General features: G+C 36.3%; 3 protein-coding genes across 4 annotated transcripts; 2 read left to right on the plus strand and 1 right to left on the minus strand.

Annotated features, from left to right (window-relative positions):
- The first annotated feature begins 517 nt into the window (after positions 1 to 517).
- On the plus strand, positions 518 to 4,516 carry LOC137823362 (ribosome biogenesis protein BRX1 homolog 1). The gene is made up of 9 exons (XM_068628464.2): positions 518 to 653; positions 740 to 967; positions 1,298 to 1,439; positions 1,702 to 1,780; positions 1,970 to 2,094; positions 2,559 to 2,660; positions 3,764 to 3,832; positions 3,913 to 4,011; positions 4,105 to 4,516. The coding sequence occupies exons 2-9, from the start codon at positions 756 to 758 to the stop codon at positions 4,234 to 4,236; spliced, it is 960 nt and encodes a 319-aa protein (XP_068484565.1). The 5' UTR covers positions 518 to 653; positions 740 to 755; the 3' UTR covers positions 4,237 to 4,516.
- LOC137823365 (ribosome biogenesis protein BRX1 homolog 1) lies at positions 559 to 17,079 on the plus strand. Its single transcript, XM_090293436.1, has 9 exons — positions 559 to 653; positions 12,959 to 13,180; positions 13,352 to 13,499; positions 13,769 to 13,847; positions 14,039 to 14,163; positions 14,624 to 14,725; positions 15,753 to 15,821; positions 15,903 to 16,001; positions 16,653 to 17,079. Exons 2-9 carry the CDS (start codon positions 12,975 to 12,977, stop codon positions 16,782 to 16,784), a joined length of 960 nt encoding a protein of 319 aa, XP_090149562.1. The 5' UTR covers positions 559 to 653; positions 12,959 to 12,974; the 3' UTR covers positions 16,785 to 17,079.
- LOC137823364 (H/ACA ribonucleoprotein complex subunit 3-like protein) lies at positions 7,003 to 10,861 on the minus strand. Of its 2 annotated transcripts, none has more exons than XM_068628468.2 (4): positions 10,715 to 10,861; positions 9,298 to 9,369; positions 8,966 to 9,008; positions 7,003 to 7,313 (listed from the first exon to the last, which is right to left on the minus strand). In XM_068628468.2, the coding sequence occupies exons 2-4, from the start codon at positions 9,349 to 9,351 to the stop codon at positions 7,216 to 7,218; spliced, it is 195 nt and encodes a 64-aa protein (XP_068484569.1). In that variant the 5' UTR covers positions 9,352 to 9,369; positions 10,715 to 10,861; the 3' UTR covers positions 7,003 to 7,215. The 2 variants fall into 2 exon arrangements, with proteins under 2 accessions (XP_068484569.1, XP_068484570.1); XM_068628469.2 differs by lacking the exon at positions 10,715 to 10,861 and adding an exon at positions 10,320 to 10,411.
- Positions 17,080 to 18,038: the final 959 nt, after the last annotated feature.

The following is an 18,038-nucleotide window of genomic DNA, read 5'->3' on the forward strand; positions in this document are numbered from 1 at the left end:
TTTAGTTATATATTCTGTCCGAACTAACGGTTTATTAATAATTGAATTCCTGACCAAGGTTGGTGAATAACGTTTAAGTTATAATTCGGAGAACTTGTTATATATTTTGGCCGAACGAACGGTTAATGAATTAATTAATTTCTGACCAAGGTTGGTAATTTAAAGTGCCTCGTTAAAACCTTCTCGCTAGAAAACCATCCTTAGGGATAATATTTTGAATTACAGATTGACGGATCCGGAATGGTTTTTCAATTATGAATGTTTTGCATTTTTTATTTTGGATTAACACTACTATTCATGTACTACCGAAAGCATTAATCCGTGAGATTACCGAAAATTTACCGGATTTCATAATCTGTAATACAAAAAAATGTACAATTTATATAGGGACACTTTTGTCTTTGCTCAACCTTATGGGGGTGTAGGAAGAAGAATGTAGTGGTGCAGAATGAAACTGCCAAGAAATATGTTTTCATAAGCATATCCCAAAAGGGCCGAAACCGGTTTATAAAGGGCCCAACTTAAGCATAAACCCTTTGCGAAGTAGAAAAACCCTTTGCCGCCATTGCCACAGCTCATTCATTCAATCATTCGTCGTCGCCACCGCCGGCGAAAGCCCAAACCAGTTTCTCTATCATCTCTTTCCTCCGCAGGTGCGTTTATTCTCTGGCGCACTCCTTTCTAAAGGGTCGTTGTCAATTTTTTCTGTTTTTGTGATTATGGTTATTGGGTGTGTCAGATTTTGAAGCAGAAAAATGGGGAAGAAGAGAAAGCATAGTGAGAGTAGTGAACTTGTTGCACAGCCCAAAAAGGAAGATGCTGCTCCAGAGAGACCAACGAGGACCCTTTTGGGTTGGAAGGATAAGAGTCTAGTCAATGATGAAGTCGACGACAGCAACGTTGGTTCACCAATATTCAGGAACAAAGAGAAGGTTTTGGTCACTTGCTCTAGGCGCATCAGTTACAGGTACAATCTAATACAAACCCCATGACTTGTAGTTATAGATTTTGTGTTTTTCGTTTATAGTTTGTATTACTCTATTTTTTCGTCACTTGCCCGCTTGCTCGATAAACATCGCAAGTTCCGGCCGACCGCCCACCAAACTTGCTTGATGACATTGCAAGTATTGGCCGAACGCCCGCTTGCTCGATTAAACATCGCAAGTGCCGGCCGCTCGACTGCCCGCTTGCTCGCGGGCAAAGTTTAAGAACAGAGAAACCTTGTGCAGTGAGTCAGTTTTTGTATATTATAATGGTATTTTTTTGGGCGGAGTATTTATTTTCCATTAATTTGTAGGTACCGGCATTTGATGTTGAACTTGGTGTCACTTTTGCCGCATTGCAAGAAGGATAACAAGGTTGAATCAAAGGAAACTAAAGGCGCCACCCTGAACGAGCTTGTTGAGCTCAAAAGTTGCTCCTCGTGTTTATTTTTTGAGGTATTTTATTTATATGCCACAAGGTCAGTGCCGTGGTACTTCGATTTAGGATTGATGTGTTGTGCTGTTCTCTAGACTAGTATTTGCATTATGTTTGCTATTTGGAAAATCTAAAGCATGCTTGTAGGTAGAGGGATTCGTTTCTTGGTTACAAATGTTGATGCTATTTAACTATGATATGGTAGTCATGAGTTTGTGTCTGGTCAACTTGTTATATTCTGATTAGTGTCTTCTCCTCTCATTTTCTATGCATCAATTTCAGTGCAGGAAGCAAAAAGATCTTTATCTCTGGATGGCCAAATGCCCCAGTGGCCCATCTGTAAAATTTCTAGTTAGTGCGGGTAATATTCTGATCTGATCATTGTCGTAATGTTTATATAATACTAATTTGCTTGCTCTGATCATGTAGAGTTCTGATGTCTGTATATTCTAGGCATCACTGGTCATTCTTCCCAGTGAATTATGATTTTGTGTTTCTCTCTCTCTCCCACCCAATTTTTTTATATACTTTTTCCACCACTGCTTTTCAGTGCATACTATGGAGGAGTTGAAGCTAACGGGAAATCACCTAAAAGGTTCCCGTCCTCTTTTGACGTTTTCTGCAAATTTTGAAAAAGATGCACATTGGAAACTGTTAAAGGAGATGTTGTTACAGGTATGTGGTCTGTTTCTTTCCTTGCAAGTTTTTTCATCTTTGTCCACCTAGTTTCATCCGAGTAAAACTTAAGTTGATTACTCTCATATGTGCCATTTCATATACAAGGTAAAGGTTAGCTTGATGGTTTCATCTTAGTTTGTTGATTCATGATGTTGCCTCCATGAATTTCCAGTCTAATTATGATCTGCTTCATGTGCTCTTTCCTGATGTTATTGGGATCTTACATTGTGGTTGTCATGTTTCTTCCTAGGAGTATTTTCTCAATTTGTTGTTTCTGATTGGAGAAAATTCAATTAATGTTATTATATGTCCATCTATTATTACATAGTTTAGATTGAGTAAGCTGTGAGTTCTGTTTAATGCATATATTTCTGTGTACAGTTCTCTCTATTTCTAATACTGTTGTATGTCTGCTGTAATTGATAATTTCTGATATACTATTTCTTTCTTTTTTTGTTCAGATATTCGAAATACCAAAGGACCATAGAAAAGCTAAGCCCTTCCATGATCATGTTTTTGTTTTCTCAATAGCTGATGACCATATATGGTTCCGTAATTACCAGGTTTGTGTTTGTATTAGCATTGTCCTTTAAAGAATTTATGGGTTCCTTAATTTGAAGATTGTTGTTTGGGGTCTCCTTTCTACCTACCTCTAAAGAAATTATGTGTATACATTGTGATTATAAATATGTTGATTGCTTTTTTAGCCACAGGTTAATGATTGAAGTGAAGTTTGGGTCGAGCATTTTTAACCTTTAGTTTCTTATAAACATTACCGAGGAATGAACTTAAGTTTCTATCTATACATTTCAATTTGAAGGATTAGTTTTTGGGTTCCTTAATAAATAGACTTCAATATGATGTAAAGAATGCTTAACCACAACAATTTTTAAGATTGAGGATATTGGACTATTATAATGAGTTTAAATTTTTATCTACTACCAGTGTAAAACATTTTGGATGTTCCAGTATGGTATTGTTTCATAAGCTCAAAGGTTAAACTATGGTGCATGTAATGTTTCGTTTACTGATCAACTTCATTCATTTAATTATGGTCTGCTATGATGCATGGGCACGATATTGGATATGATGCATACCTGATATGGCAATACACTTGCTTTTGAATATTTAAGGTACTATGCGTGACATATAAGTATTGAAAAATGTATAAAAACATAATAAATATATAATTACAATTGTGTGAATCCAAATTGAAATCACATTTATTAGACATTGTCAAAATAAGTATTAGTGTTTAATAGATTAGATACTTCATCGTTGGTAAAGTATCCCAAAGTATTGGATACGGATATGTGATACAAATTGAAGTATGTATCAGTGCATCACAGATGGTCAGTCTCACCAAATCAGTGATGACTGAATCAAGTGTTGATTTTGGTTTGATTCCTGTGCGAGCCTGCAATAGAAGTTCTACTCATTTTTTGTAGGACAAAAACCCATTAGATTGAGTCATTTGTGTTATACTCATGGCATCAGTCTTTTAGAGGACAATTGTTACTATTAGTTGTTCACAAGATTCATTTAATTCGACCATTTATGGTCTCATTTTCTCCAACTATATAATATTGATTTTTTCATGACAAAGTATTGTTTTATTTTCTGCCTGTGGCCTACTAAGGAATGCTACATCTTTATTCCCTTGCAGATTTCTACTCATCATAATGAAGCAGATAAATTACCAAAGGGAGGCCTTGATAAAATGACATTTATTGAGGTCTGAAAACTGGTTCTTGATGTATTTTTTATCTTTCAATTTCTAACATTCATTTACATGTGTGCAAACTACTTGTGTAGGTCGGTCCACGATTCTGCTTGAACCCAATTAAAATATTTGGTGGCAGTTTTGGAGGCCCAACATTATATGAGAATCCATTCTATGTATCTCCAAATCAGGTACCAACCAATATATTTTTCGTGTATGCTTAGAATTTCTCAAGCTTTCTACTACTAAGAAGCATATGTATCATTGGTTGCTGGTTCTGATAGGTTCGAGCTTTGGAGAAAAAGAAGAAGGCTGGAAAGTTTGCGAAGAAGGTCAAAGCAAAGACAAGGAGGAAAATGCATGAGATGTCTAATCCTCTGGAGCCTGATGAGTTTGCAGATATGTGGAAAGATTGATTTTGAATACAACTGCAGCTAAAGAGTAAGTAAGAAAGAAAAAATCATATTTCACCTTATATCCATTCATCATGTGATGGAATATTTGGTTGGTAGCAACAGCTTTTGATGTGAAATTCTTTATATGTTCAATTGAAGATATAGCTGTAACATGAAAGGGAGACTTTTTTTATTCTTCAATGTTTTTTTCTGTAATTTTTGTGGGGGCTGGTTGTTCTCTTATCAGACATTGATTTGGTGGATGGAAATTAAATTTTGGCAGAGAAGGTTCCAGTTTTGAGATTGGGTTTGAATGATATGTTTATTATGAGCTCTCATTCCCCTGTAGAGAAGAGAACTACCATTTTTTTTTATATCTCACCAGTAATAAATCACTATTAACGGTCTCATTATAACCTATGCTGGCCTAATTTAAAATATAAAATAATTGTCTAATACTGATAGAAGATTCCTATTGGGTAAATCAGATTTTGGCCTACTATGCTTCAAACATATATTCACATTTTTACCATGTTAGTGTTTTCAATATATTTCGTTTAGGGTGGCTCTTTTCTTGGTAGTTAATTTCAGGTATTTCTTCCTGCATCTCTATATTTTTCTTTTTGCACCCCTACATTCTTTGAAATACTTGATGATTTTGGGTGATTCTGGAATAGTAGTTTTGTAAGAAAGGGTGTTTTTGGGATATAGGGGCTTTGAAAGTAAAGTGTGTTTTTCGAATAAGAAATCTGGAAGGTAAAAATCTATTCTGGAAAAAACATTTTTAAATTTTTAGAATGATAAATCTGAAATTCATAAAATATGTTTTGGAAAGTGGATGAAATAGTAACCTGGAAGTCATTTTTAAAAGGGGTAAAATGGTCTTTTTGGAAAATGATGGGGTGCAGGGAGAAACATCCTAATTTCTGGTGCTTTTGTTTCTGGGTTTCTTAACAAAAGAGAAGGGGCTCAAGGCCCAAATAGAGCCATGGGCTCCCAAGTGTACCTTTCTTTCTACACTGTAAGAATATCTCCCTGCACCCCCCCCCCCACAAATACAAAATGATCAAATTTCCGTTCAACAAATTTTTGAACATGGTTGACCCACAAATTTTAGAATGAATTTTTTGGTTGAGGTTAGAATTTATTCTAGAATGTTGGCATAAACTCTTCTTTTGGTCATATTTTTTTTTTCTGGAGTTATTGTGTTAGTAAAGTACATTTTGAAATAACAAATGGATACAAATGTTTTAGAAATAAGGTAAATAAAATATTTGGATTACTCACTGCAATCTTCTAATTTATAGATTTCGAAATGTACTTTTCCAAATAAGTTTTGGCTTTCTTAAAAGTTAGATGGTTCTTTTGATAACATGAAAATCATTAGTGTTTTGTAAAATATTTTTCAGAATGTAAGAAATAAAAAAATGTTTATGAAATTATTTTTTAAGGTGACATTTTCAACCAAATTTTTTCCAAAAAAAAGGATAACATTAAAAGAGTGGAAAATAGTTTAATTTAATCGGAGAAAACAAACTTAATCTCAATTTATATTTATTCAAGAAGAAGCATTGCATTGTTGCGAGCTTGGCAGTGAAAGCATAAAAGTTAATGTGAGATATGAAAGAGAATGCAAAGAAGATAAATAGTTTTGAAAGGGAAAAATGCGGTAATAATATGTCATTTTAAATGAAAAGCAACAAAAGGGGCTGCATTTCACAAAAAAGGAATGTAAATAGTAGGATCCAACATGAGTCAACATACCTAATGAAGCCCAAGAAATTGAAACGGGACGGCCTAGAACTTAACATTTCTGCAAGCGGGTAGTAAGATTGCTTCTTCCTACACCTCCTTACGTTTCTTCTCTCACTTCCATAAATTTTTGTATTCCAAAATTGTCATTCTATAATATTCTATATTACGTAATTTGAAAGTATGAGATTAAAATCTGGAAGCCTTTTTTCATATGCGTGATTAATTTGCAATGCCATCGAGCAAGTTTGGTGGGTGGTTGGCCGGCACTTCGATGTTTAATCGAGAAAGCGGTCGTTCGGCCATACTTGCAATGTCATGGGTGGTCGTTCGGCCATACTTGCCATGGGTGGTCGGCCGGCACTTGCGATGTTAATCGAGCAAGCGGGCGTTGGGCGGCCGGCACTTGCGATGTTAATCGAGCAAGCGGGCGTCGAGCGGCCTGCACTTGCGATGTTAATCGAGCAAGCGGGCGTTCGGCAAGTACTTGGAATGAATTTGTATTTATATTTATAACTATTATGACCCATGAATTTAAATTATATTATTTATTAAAACTAAATAACTACCACTTAAATATTTTTAATTATTAATTATAATTTAAGTCTTACATAAATAAAAATAATAATTGCATAAATAAAACATAATTAAAATTATATTTTCTTATTTCCTCATAATTGGTTAAGAAAATATAAATTAAACTTAAAATATAACTTATCACGTTCTCATTGTATCATCAACGTATAGATTAATTTTTTTTTAAAGTATTATAGTCCCTTGACATACATTAATATCTGTTTTTATAATTCATTTATCTCCATCAAATTACCTGTGTTAATGATAACTAAGTTCTTTCTCTTACGTTTCTTAATTGGGAAAAGGAAAATACGTGTAAACATATTTGCACAGATAAAAATTTCATTCATTCTTTGTTGATTCATGTAGCTGGTTTCATCTAGCTGCACTTTTATCTCGTTTTGAAAGCTGGCAACCACCCCATGCGTTGAGACAAATTATTTGTTTCACAATATTAAATTGACTGCAACAGAACTCAAAATCCTTTAGTGCATTTCAACATTGGAAACTTCATTCTAATACAGTAAGTAATAAGTGAGCCATATTTGACGTAATTGGTTCAAAACAATATAAATGGCTCAATCACTAGGCACCAGGTATCGGCACTACACTAGTTCACAAAACACGGCCAAGCACAGAAAAGACACTTAAAAATTGGAGCTTCAAAATCAGTCAGTACTTTAGAGGTGCCTGCTGGGTTGGTAACAATCCAAAACGCTTCTTCAGAAGAACTCTCTGCCTCGAATATTTATCATCGGGTGAAAACCGAGCTGCATTTTGGGAAAACCACAAAAATCATAAACAGGTACAGAAAATGGAGAGAATTATAATTTATAAATAACATTTCACATGTATTTGAGAGTGACTAGTATGCCTTATGCCAATGACAAAATCCAAACTGTGCAAAAAGCAGATCTTTAAAATATTATACAGTGAGCAATGAAAATAATAAGTTGTTACTGCTGAAAATAGGAAACAAAGTACTAGGTGGCTTTTTTAAATAAAATTAACAAACAAATCAAAATAGAAAACAATTTTTTGTAGTAAATTAGCCCTATGCTACCAAGTTCCACACTACAGAAGCTCTTAATCAAACAGCCACAATGATATGTTTCTCAGTCAATGACTTTCATCCAATGTTACATCCAACATGCATATCAAGATGATGACTCGGCACTTTCGGAAAAACGACGAGGCTGATGGTGTTACTTTTTTTCCACCTTTAACTTTTTTTCCTTATAAAGACCAAAAATCCTTCAGGGAAAAAAGACCAAAAGGGGACAAAAGAAAACCAGGATCAAAATCAAGCAGCAAAGAATGCCAATCTCGCTAAGAATTTGACAAAGACGGCCTCTAAAAAGGCAATTACCAAATGTACCTGTATGGATATTGGGGACTGAGTAATGTTGATCCACGTCGATACAAGGTGTCTTCTTCACTCTTGGTTGTCCTATTCTTCAAGTCTTCTTTCTCTTCGCGTGCTTCGGTCGGCCGGCGGGGGTACCTGCGATTGCACTCCGACGCTCAAGTCAGCGATGGTACTCAAGTGAGAATTCTCTGATAGTATGGAAAACGTACCTTTCCCCCCTTTTCAGAAGTCCCTTTAGTAGGTTGACCTGGGCCTTGGCCATGTGGGCCAATCAGTTGATGGTTAGAGACATGCTTAGTGGTCTTTGGGTCGTGCCTGGTGGTTTCCTGAAAACCAGGGGAGTGGTCTAGAGGACGTGTTTTTACTTCGTCAATGGTTGTTATAACTGCTCTTTTCTACACGTGTAACCACGTTCTGGATTAAATTAGATTTATTCGACATAAACCACTCGTTCGTCCGGCTAGAGGTCATGGAAGGACGAAGAGTCGTATAAGACGCAGGGTTTTGTGATGATTTTACCATGAGTATCCTGCGGTCGTCCGGTGCGGACCGGTACACCAAACAACCAAGAAAAGTCTTGATCCCAATTTCACAACTAAACTCTAGAAGACGGGCTGCCAGAGAAAACTCTAGCATTTCTTTAATAAACACAAAGAAACACAGATTGAATGCAATGCCAAAAACCCTTTTTCTGTCGTTGTTGACAGAGCAGATCCTCTAAAATTAAAACACAAACTGTCAAATGCCCTAGGTACAACCCCAATTTTCAATGAGAATAATAAACCCATTAATCCATACAATTCAAGCCAACCCGTTTCAGAAAATTATCTACGCAAATAGAAGAGAAGTGAAAAAAAAAGCCCCCAAATAAAAAAATACAAACTATAACAATGTTACGGTCCACAGTGCATTTTAGTATCAACACAGAAATTACAAAGAAATTGCACAGAGAAGGACAAAAGGTTTTCTTTTGAATTCACAAGCAATTATTATAGCATAATTTGAAAAAACTCATATATATGTCAAGAAACTGCAGTAAGCAGAGCAAAATACCTGGATGGGCAGATTGTGTAGCTAGCCCTACCGGCGACTCTTTCTGCAAAGAAGAAAAACAACACACTTCAAAGCAGTGATAACCACCAAGATTTTGGCTTGTTGCCAATAACCCGTGAGGATGCAATTTTATTACAGGAAATCATAACACGAAGAAATTAAAACGTAGGAAAAGAACCAGTGCGTTAAACTGAGCTAGGGCTGAAACAGCCTTTCAATGATTCATTTCAGATTGAGTCAAGAGGGTTAAAGAAACACGAGAGAATAAATATTGTCGCTCCATTATTGAATGTTTGATAAATACAAACTTCATAACCAAATACAAAACTTACCTTAGTGGTGTAGACTTTGTCACCATTGTCGTTTATGTAAAACTGAAGATACATTGTCACTGATAACTTAACCTGCAAAAACCGAATCAGATAACAATAAGGCTTTGTTTGGATTAGAGGGCGTGGGAGAGTGGAAAGTTGAGGGTGTGGGGGAGTGGAAGTGTGAAGATTTGTGAAAAAAGTTGAGGATGTTTGGATTGAGGTATGTTAGAGTGGATGTGTGAGGAAAGTTTATTGAAATATGTGAGTGATGTGATGGTTGTAAGGATATTTTGAATTATTTTTAATTGTGTAAATTTTAAGATTACAAATTTACCCTTCTATATAAAAAGAAGAAGAAATAAATGATAATTAATTTTTTACACATTATATTTAATTAAAAGAAATTCAAGTTTTAATTATAAATAAATAAATAAATAATTTAAAATTCAAAGAAATTAATTAATAATTTTTTATATTTAAATATATTTTTATTATTTTCCATTTTATTATTTTAAATTAATTTTTTTAATTAAGTTAATTTATTTAGATAATTTTAATATTATTTATGTTTCTTGTATATAAAATAAGAATAAATAATTATTAATTTTGTGCATATTTTAGTTAATTAAAATAATTTAAAGTTTTATTTATAAATAAAATAAAATAAATGTAAAATTTAAAGAAATAATTAAATATAATTTTAAATATAAGTATAATTTTATCATTTTTTATTTTATTAATTTAAATTAATTTTGTTATTTAAGTTAATTTATTTAGATAGTTTTAATATTATTTATAATTCTTTAAATTATGTTATATATATATATACAAAATTATTATTAATAATAATTTTCATTATTATTATTAACAAAATTAATATATTTTAAAAAATAGTTGTCAAAATATATAATATAAAATTAATTTTTAAATTATAAGGATGATATAAGAATATAAAGGGGTGCAGGAAGAAACAAAGTAATGTTTTTTTAAAAGTTGAAACCCATAGTGGAAAAAAATGAAGCCCAAGTTAATATGAAAACCTAAATCTGAAGCACAGTGCAAGAGAAGAGACACTGAGAAGAGAAGCCGCAGAGGAAGAAGAAGAAGCATGGGGCGCGATGGCAATGGCAGTTTACACTGTGGAAGATGAAAAAAATAAGGGCACAATAGTATTTCACTAATCTGACGTGGCTTTCCTCTCTAACCACTCTACTTTCTCTTCATATTTGGGAGGATCCGAAAATCACCCATGTTTCCACTCAATCTCACCCTCACCTTCACTCTCTCACGGAACCAAACGGGGGTGGCACTCTTAAATCCGTCTGCGCTACAGTGCCACCCCTTGATCCAAACAGGCACTAAAGCTAGAAACCATAGCACGTGTTGATAACAGAAATTGGAAACAACAATCAGTCTAGGGTTATCAGAAACATACCTGATCGAGAATGAACAGCAACAAAAATAAACTCAGCCGAACGTAAAGAAATAAACCTGCGGTGGAGGCGAGGAAAGGGTTTTAAGGTTTTCTGGTCTACAGAAGTTGCTTTGGTTCAACGAGAATGGGCCTTTCATTTAGGTTAAGGCCCTTTTTATTGGTTATGGGCCATTTTGCTAATATGGAAGGTAGTTTCTTCCTGCACCCCCATAATTTTGTAAATTCCGAAACTGACCTTCACCTGTTATTTGAATTCGAGATCTGGGAGTGTGCTATGGATTCATCAATCCGGAAGTGAATCATGTTGCTTTCTGGGAGATGTTAATCGAGCAAATTTGGAGGGTGGTCGGCCGGCACTTGCGATGTTAATCGAGCAAGTTTGGCGGCCGGCAGGCCAGCACTTGCGATATTAATCGAGCAAGCGGACGAAGGACGGCCGGCACTTGCCATGTTAATCGAGCAAGCGGCCGTCGGGCAAATACTTGCAATGTCATCGAGCAAGTTTGGTGGGTGGTTGGCCGGCACTTGCGATGTTTAATCGAAAAAGAGGGCGTTCGGCAATACTTGCAATGTCATCGAGCAAGTTTGGTGGGCGATCAGCCGGCACTTTCGATGTTAATCGAGCAAGCGGGCGTCGGGCAATACTTGCAATGCCATCGAGCAAGTTTGGTGGGTGGTTGGCCGGCACTTGCGATGTTAATCGAGCAAGCGGGCGTCGGGCAATACTTGCAATGTCATCAAGTTTGGTGGGAGGTCGGCCGGCACTTGCGATGTTCATCGAGCAAGTTTGGTGGGAGGTCGGCCGGCACTTGCGATGTTAATCGAGCACTTTAGATATGGTCGAGGAGACGGTTGAGCTGCAGTGTCGTGCGGCCGTGGCGACCAGGGCTCTTGGGAATGAGCTAAGGAGAGTGAAGACAGTCTCGATTCCAAAACTGAAATCTCAGCTCAACGAATCGGCTGTCTCGTTGAAGGATGCCCTGAAGGCAGTGGACAAAGCCCGGGCTGACGCTCAGACGGTCAGGAAGGAGCATGAGGCTTTAAAGATTACTTTCGAAGAAGTAGCAGTTGGACGGGCAGATGCCATCAAGGAGCGGGAAAAACTGGCCGCGGAGAAAGAATTGTTGAGTGCTCAAGTTGAACAGCTTCAAGGGTTCATGTTGAGCATTAACGAGGAGTCGTTCAGGCAGGGCGTTCGGCAGGTCGCCTTTTTCCATTGGTGCCGGACGACGTTGAGCGATAAGACTCGAACATGGATGTGGTGGACGGCCGTCTGATGCCTCTGGGGGACGAGGAGGCCGAAGAGAATGATCAAACCATCTGTCCTACAACCGAGATGCCACGTGCAGATGATACCGTACCGCCGGAGGAGTCGATGCAACCGGATGACACCCTTGATATTGTTTAATATTTTCATTACCTGGGCCCGGGGTGTGGGCTAAAGAGAATTTTACTGCTTTGTGACGTGTTTTGAACTATTTTACTTTTTGCTATCGAATTTATTTTCATGTTGCTATTACCACGCAGTTTAATACCGGACGACGGTGCTTTGATGTCGCGCGTAACTTGGACATTTATATATAATTTAATTGAATTTCTGACTAAGGTAATTTAATTGAATTTCTGACCAAGGCTGGTGAATAACGTTTTAAAGTTATAATTCGGCTAACTTTAGTTATATCTTCCGACCGAGGGAACGGTTAATTAATTTAATTGAATTTCTGACCAAGATTGGTGAATAACGTTTGTTATAATTCGGATAACTTTAGTTATATCGTCCGACCGAATTAACGGTTAATTAATTTAATTGAATTTCTGACCAAGATTGTGAATAACGTTTAAGTTATAATTCGGATAACTTTAGTTATATCTTCCGACCGAATTAGCGGTTAATTAATTTAATTGAATTTCTGACCAAGATTGGTGAATAACGTTCAAGTTATAATTCGGATAACTTTAGTTATATCTTCCGACCGAATGAACGGTTAATTATTTTAATTGAATTTCTGACCAAGGTTTGGTGAATAACGTTTAAGTTATAATTCAGATAACTTTAGTTATATATTCCGACCGAATGAACGGTTAATTAATTGAATTTCTGACCAAGATTGGTGAATAACGTTTGTTATTATTCGGATTTTAGTTATATATTCCGACCGAATGATCGGTTAATTAATTTAATTGAATTTCTGACCAAGGTTTGGTGAATAACGTTTTTGTGATTATGGTTATTGGGTGTGTCAGATTTTGAAGCAAAAAAATGGGGAAGAAGAGAAAGCACAGTGAGAGTAGTGAACTTGTTGCACAGCCCAAAAAGGAAGATGCTGCTCCAGAGAGACCAACGAGGACCCTTTTGGGTTGGAAGGATAAGAGTCTAGTCAATGATGAAGTCGACGACAGCAACGTTGGTTCACCAATATTCAGGAACAAAGAGAAGGTTTTGGTCACTTGCTCTAGGCGCATTACAAACCCCATGACTTGTAGTTATAGATTTTGTGTTTTTCGTTTATAGTTTGTATTACTCTATTTTTGTGTCTTGATGTGCAAAGTTTAAGAACAGAGAAACCTTGTGCAGTGAGTCAGTTTTTGTATATTATAATGGTATTTTTTTGGGCGGAGTATTTATTTTCCATTAATTTGTAGGTACCGGCATTTGATGTTGAACTTGGTGTCACTTTTGCCGCATTGCAAGAAGGATAACAAGGTTGAATCAAAGGAAACTAAAGGCGCCACCCTGAACAAGCTTGTTGAGCTCAAAAGTTGCTCCTCGTGTTTATTTTTTGAGGTATTTTATTTATATGCCACAAGGTTTTTCAGTGCCGTGTTACTTCGATTTAGGATTGATGTGTCGTGCTGTTCTCTAGACTAGTATTTGCATTATGTTTGCTATTTGGAAAATCTAAAGCATGCTTGTAGGTAGAGGGATTCGTTTCTTGGTTACAAATGTTGATGCTATTTAACTATGATATGGTGGTAGTCATGAGTTTGTGTCTGGTCAACTTGTTATATTCTGATTAGTGTCTTCTCCTCTCATTTTCTATGCATCAATTTCAGTGCAGGAAGCAAAAAGATCTTTATCTCTGGATGGCCAAATGCCCCAGTGGCCCATCTGTAAAATTTCTAGTTAGTGCGGGTAATATTCTGATCTGATCATTGTCGTAATGTTTATATAATACTAATTTGCTTGCTCTGATCATGTAGAGTTCTGATGTCTGTATACTCTAGGCATCACTGGTCATTCTTCCCAGTGAATTATGATTTTGTGTTTTTCTCTCTCTCTCCCACCCAATTTTTTTATATACTTTTTCCACCACTGCTTTTCAGTGCATACTATGGAGGAGTTGAAGCTAACGGGAAATCACCTAAAAGATTCCCGTCCTCTTTTGACGTTTTCTGCAAATTTTGAAAAAGATGCACATTGGAAACTGTTAAAGGAGATGTTGTTACAGGTATGTGGTCGGTTTCTTTCCTTGCAAGTTTTTTCATCTTTTTCCACCTAGTTTCATCCGAGGAAAACTTAGTTGATTACTCTCATATATGCCATTTCATATACAAGGTAAAGGTTAGCTTGATGGTTTCATCTTAGTTTGTTGATTCATGATGTTGCCTCTATGAATTTCCAGTCTAATTATGAACTGCTTCATGTGCTCTTTCCTGATATAATTGGGATCTTGCATTGTGGTTGTCATGTATCTTCCTAAGAGTATTTTCTCAATTTGTTGTTTCTGATTGGAGAAAATTCAATTAATGTTATTGTAGGTCCATCTATTTTTACATAGTTTAGATTGAGTAAGCTGTGAGTTCTGTTTAGTGCATATATTTCTGTGTACAGTTCTCTCTATTTCTGATACTGTTGTATGTCTACTGTAATTGATAATTTGATATACTATTTCTTTCTTTTTTGTTCAGATATTCGAAATACCAAAGGACCATAGAAAAGCTAAGCCCTTCCATGATCATGTTTTTGTTTTCTCAATAGCTGATGACCATATATGGTTCCGTAATTACCAGGTTTGTGTTTGTATTAGCATTGTCCTTTAAAGAATTTATGGGTTCCTTAATTTGAACATTGTTGTTTGGGGTCTCCTTTCTAGCCACTTCTAAAGAAATTATGTGTATACATTGTGATTATAAATATGTTGATTGCTTTTTTAGCCACAGGTTAATGATTGAACTGAAGTTTGGGTGGAGCATTTTTAACCTTTAGTTTCTTATAAACATTACCGAGGAATAAACTTAAGTTTCTATCTATACATTTCAATTTGAAGGATTAGTTTTTGGGTTCCTTAATAAATAGACTTCAATATGATGTAAAGAATGCTTAACCACAACAATTTTTAAGATGGAGGATATTGGATTGTTATAATGAGTTTAAATTTTTATCTACTACCAGTGTAAAACATTTTGGACGTTCCAGTATGGTATTGTTTTATAAGCTCAAAGATTAAACTATGGTGCATGTAATGTTTCATTTATTGATCAACTTCATTCATTTAATTATGGTCTGCTATGATGCATGGGCACGATATCAGTTATGATGCATACCTGATACGGCTATACATTTAAATTTTGAAAAATGTACAAAAATTGAAATCACATTTATTAGACATTGTCAAAATAAGTATTAGTGTTTAATAGATTAGATACTTCATCGTTGGTAAAGTATCCCAGAGTATTGGATACGGATATTTGATACAAATTGAAGTATCAGTGCATCACAGATGGTCAGTCTCACCAAATCAGTGATGACTGAATCAAGTGTTGATTTTGGTTTGATTCCTGTGCGAGCCTGCAATAGAAGTTCTACTCATTTTTTGTAGGACAATAACCCATTAGATTGAGTCATTTGTGTTGTACTCATGGCATAGTCTTTTAGAGGACAATTGTTACTATTAGTTGTTCACAAGACTCATTTAATTCGACCATTACATGGTCTTATTTTCTCCAACTATATAATATTGATTTTTTCATGACAAAGTATTGTATTATTTTCTGCCTGTGGCCTACTAAGGAATGCTACATCTTTATTCCCTTGCAGATTTCTACTCATCATAATGAAGCAGATAAATTACCAAGGGGAGGCCTTGATAAAATGACATTGATTGAGGTCTGAAAACTGGTTCTTGGTGTATTTTTGATCTTTCCATTTATAACATTCATTTAACCTGTGTGCAAACTACTTGTGTAGGTCGGTCCACGATTCTGCTTGAACCCAATTAAAATATTTGGTGGCAGTTTTGGAGGCCCAACATTATATGAGAATCCATTCTATGTATCTCCAAATCAGGTACCAACTGTACCTGTATGGATATTGGGGCCTGAGTAATGTTGATCCACGTCGATACAAGATGTCTTCTTCACTCTTGGTTGTCCTATTCTTCAAGTCTTCTTTCTCTTCGCGTGCTTCGGTCGGCCGGCGGGGGTACCTGCGATTGCACTCCGACGCTCAAGTCAGCGATGGTGCTCAAGTGTGAATTCTCTGATAGTATGGAAAACGTACCTTTTCCCCCTTTTCAGCAGTCCCTTTAGTAGGTTGACCTGGGCCTTGGCCATGTGGGCCAATCAGTTGATGGTTAGAGACATGCTTAGTGGTCTTTGGGTCGTGCCTGGTGGTTTCCTGAAAACCAGGGGAGTGGTCTAGAGAACGTGTTTTTACTTCGTCAATGGTTGTCATAACTGCTCTTTTCTACACGTGTAACCACGTTCTGGATTAAATTAGATTTAATCGACATACACCATCCGGTCGTCCGGCTAGAGGTCATGGAAGGACGAAGAGTCGTATAAGACGCAGGGTTTTGTGATGATTTTACCATGAGTATAATGCGGTCGTCCGGTGCCGACCGGTACACCAACCAATATATTTTTCGTGTATGCTTAGAATTTCTCAAGCTTTCTACTACTAATAAGCTTATCTATCATTGGTTGCTGGTTCTGATAGGTTCGAGCTTTGGAGAAAAAGAAGAAGGCTGGAAAGTTTGCGAAGAAGGTCAAAGCAAAGACAAGGAGGAAAATGCATGAGATGTCTAATCCTTTGGAGCCTGATGAGTTTGCAGATATGTGGAAAGATTGATTTTGAATACAACCGCAGCTAAAGAGTAAGAAAAAAAAATCATATTTCACCTTATATCCATTCATCATGTGATGGAACATTTGGTTGGTAGCAACAGCTTTTGATGTGAAATTCTTTATATGTTCAATTGAAGATATAGGCTGTATTTCTGTTTATCCTCCATAACATGAAAGGGAGACTTTTTTTATTCTTCAATGTTTTTTTCTGTAATTTTTGTGGGGGCTGGTTGTTCTCTTATCAAACATTGATTTGGTGGATGGAAATTAAATTTTGGCAGAGAAGGTTCCAGTTTTGAGATTGGGTTTGAATGATATTGTTTATTATGAGCTCTCATTCCCCTGTAGAGAAGAGAACTACCATTTTTTTATATCTCACCAGTAATAAATCACTATTAACGGTCTCATTATAACCTATGCTGGCCTAATTTAAAATATAAAATAATTGTCTAATACTGATAGAAGATTCCTATTGGGTAAATCAGATTTTGGCTTACTATGCTTCAAAAAATATAGACATTTTTACCATGTTAGTGTTTTCAATATATTTCGTTTAGGGTGGCTCTTTTCTTGGTAGTTAATTTCAGGGGTGTTTCTTCCTGCATCCCTATTGTTCTTACAACAAGGACCAAGAACACTAAAATTAGGTTGACAAGATTAACTCTTATACAAATCTTCCGAACTTTGGGCTGGACTCTCTCGGTCTCTTCTCACATTGGGTGCTCTAGACTTCTCAAGGTAGATGCTCTCGGCTTCTCTTTCGGCTAAGTGCTCTCGGCTTCTCCTTCGGCTAAGAGCTCTCGGCTTCTCCTTCAGCTAGGTGCTCTCGGCTTCTCCTTCACCTAGGTGCTCTCGGCTTTTCCTTCAGCTAGGTGATCTCGGCTTCTTCTCGGGTTGGGCTCTCGGCTTCTTCTCCTCACAGGTGGGTGTGTGTACCTGCAAGGCGCTCCGATGCCAAAGTCAGATATAGTTTTTTGCTTATCAGATCAATTGAAATTCTCCTTACCTTTTGAGTTGAACCTTTATTTATAAGGCTCTCTTATTGGGCTTAAGAGTTACTTAGGTCTTTTCTTTTTGCACCTAACATTTTGAAAACACACACCTGTATATTTGGGCCCATCTTATGGGCTTTGCTATAATCACTAATTTAATTTTACGCACAACAGTTCGGTCGGTCGAGACTTTCAGTTGACCTTTCGGCGTCAGAGCCTCCCGGTCGGTCGAGACTTTCAGTTGACCTTTCGGCGTCGAGACTTTC

Source organism: Phaseolus vulgaris, chromosome 8, assembly GCF_051622355.1.
Source record: "Phaseolus vulgaris cultivar YP4 chromosome 8, ASM5162235v1, whole genome shotgun sequence".
Lineage (NCBI taxonomy): Eukaryota > Viridiplantae > Streptophyta > Magnoliopsida > Fabales > Fabaceae > Phaseolus > Phaseolus vulgaris.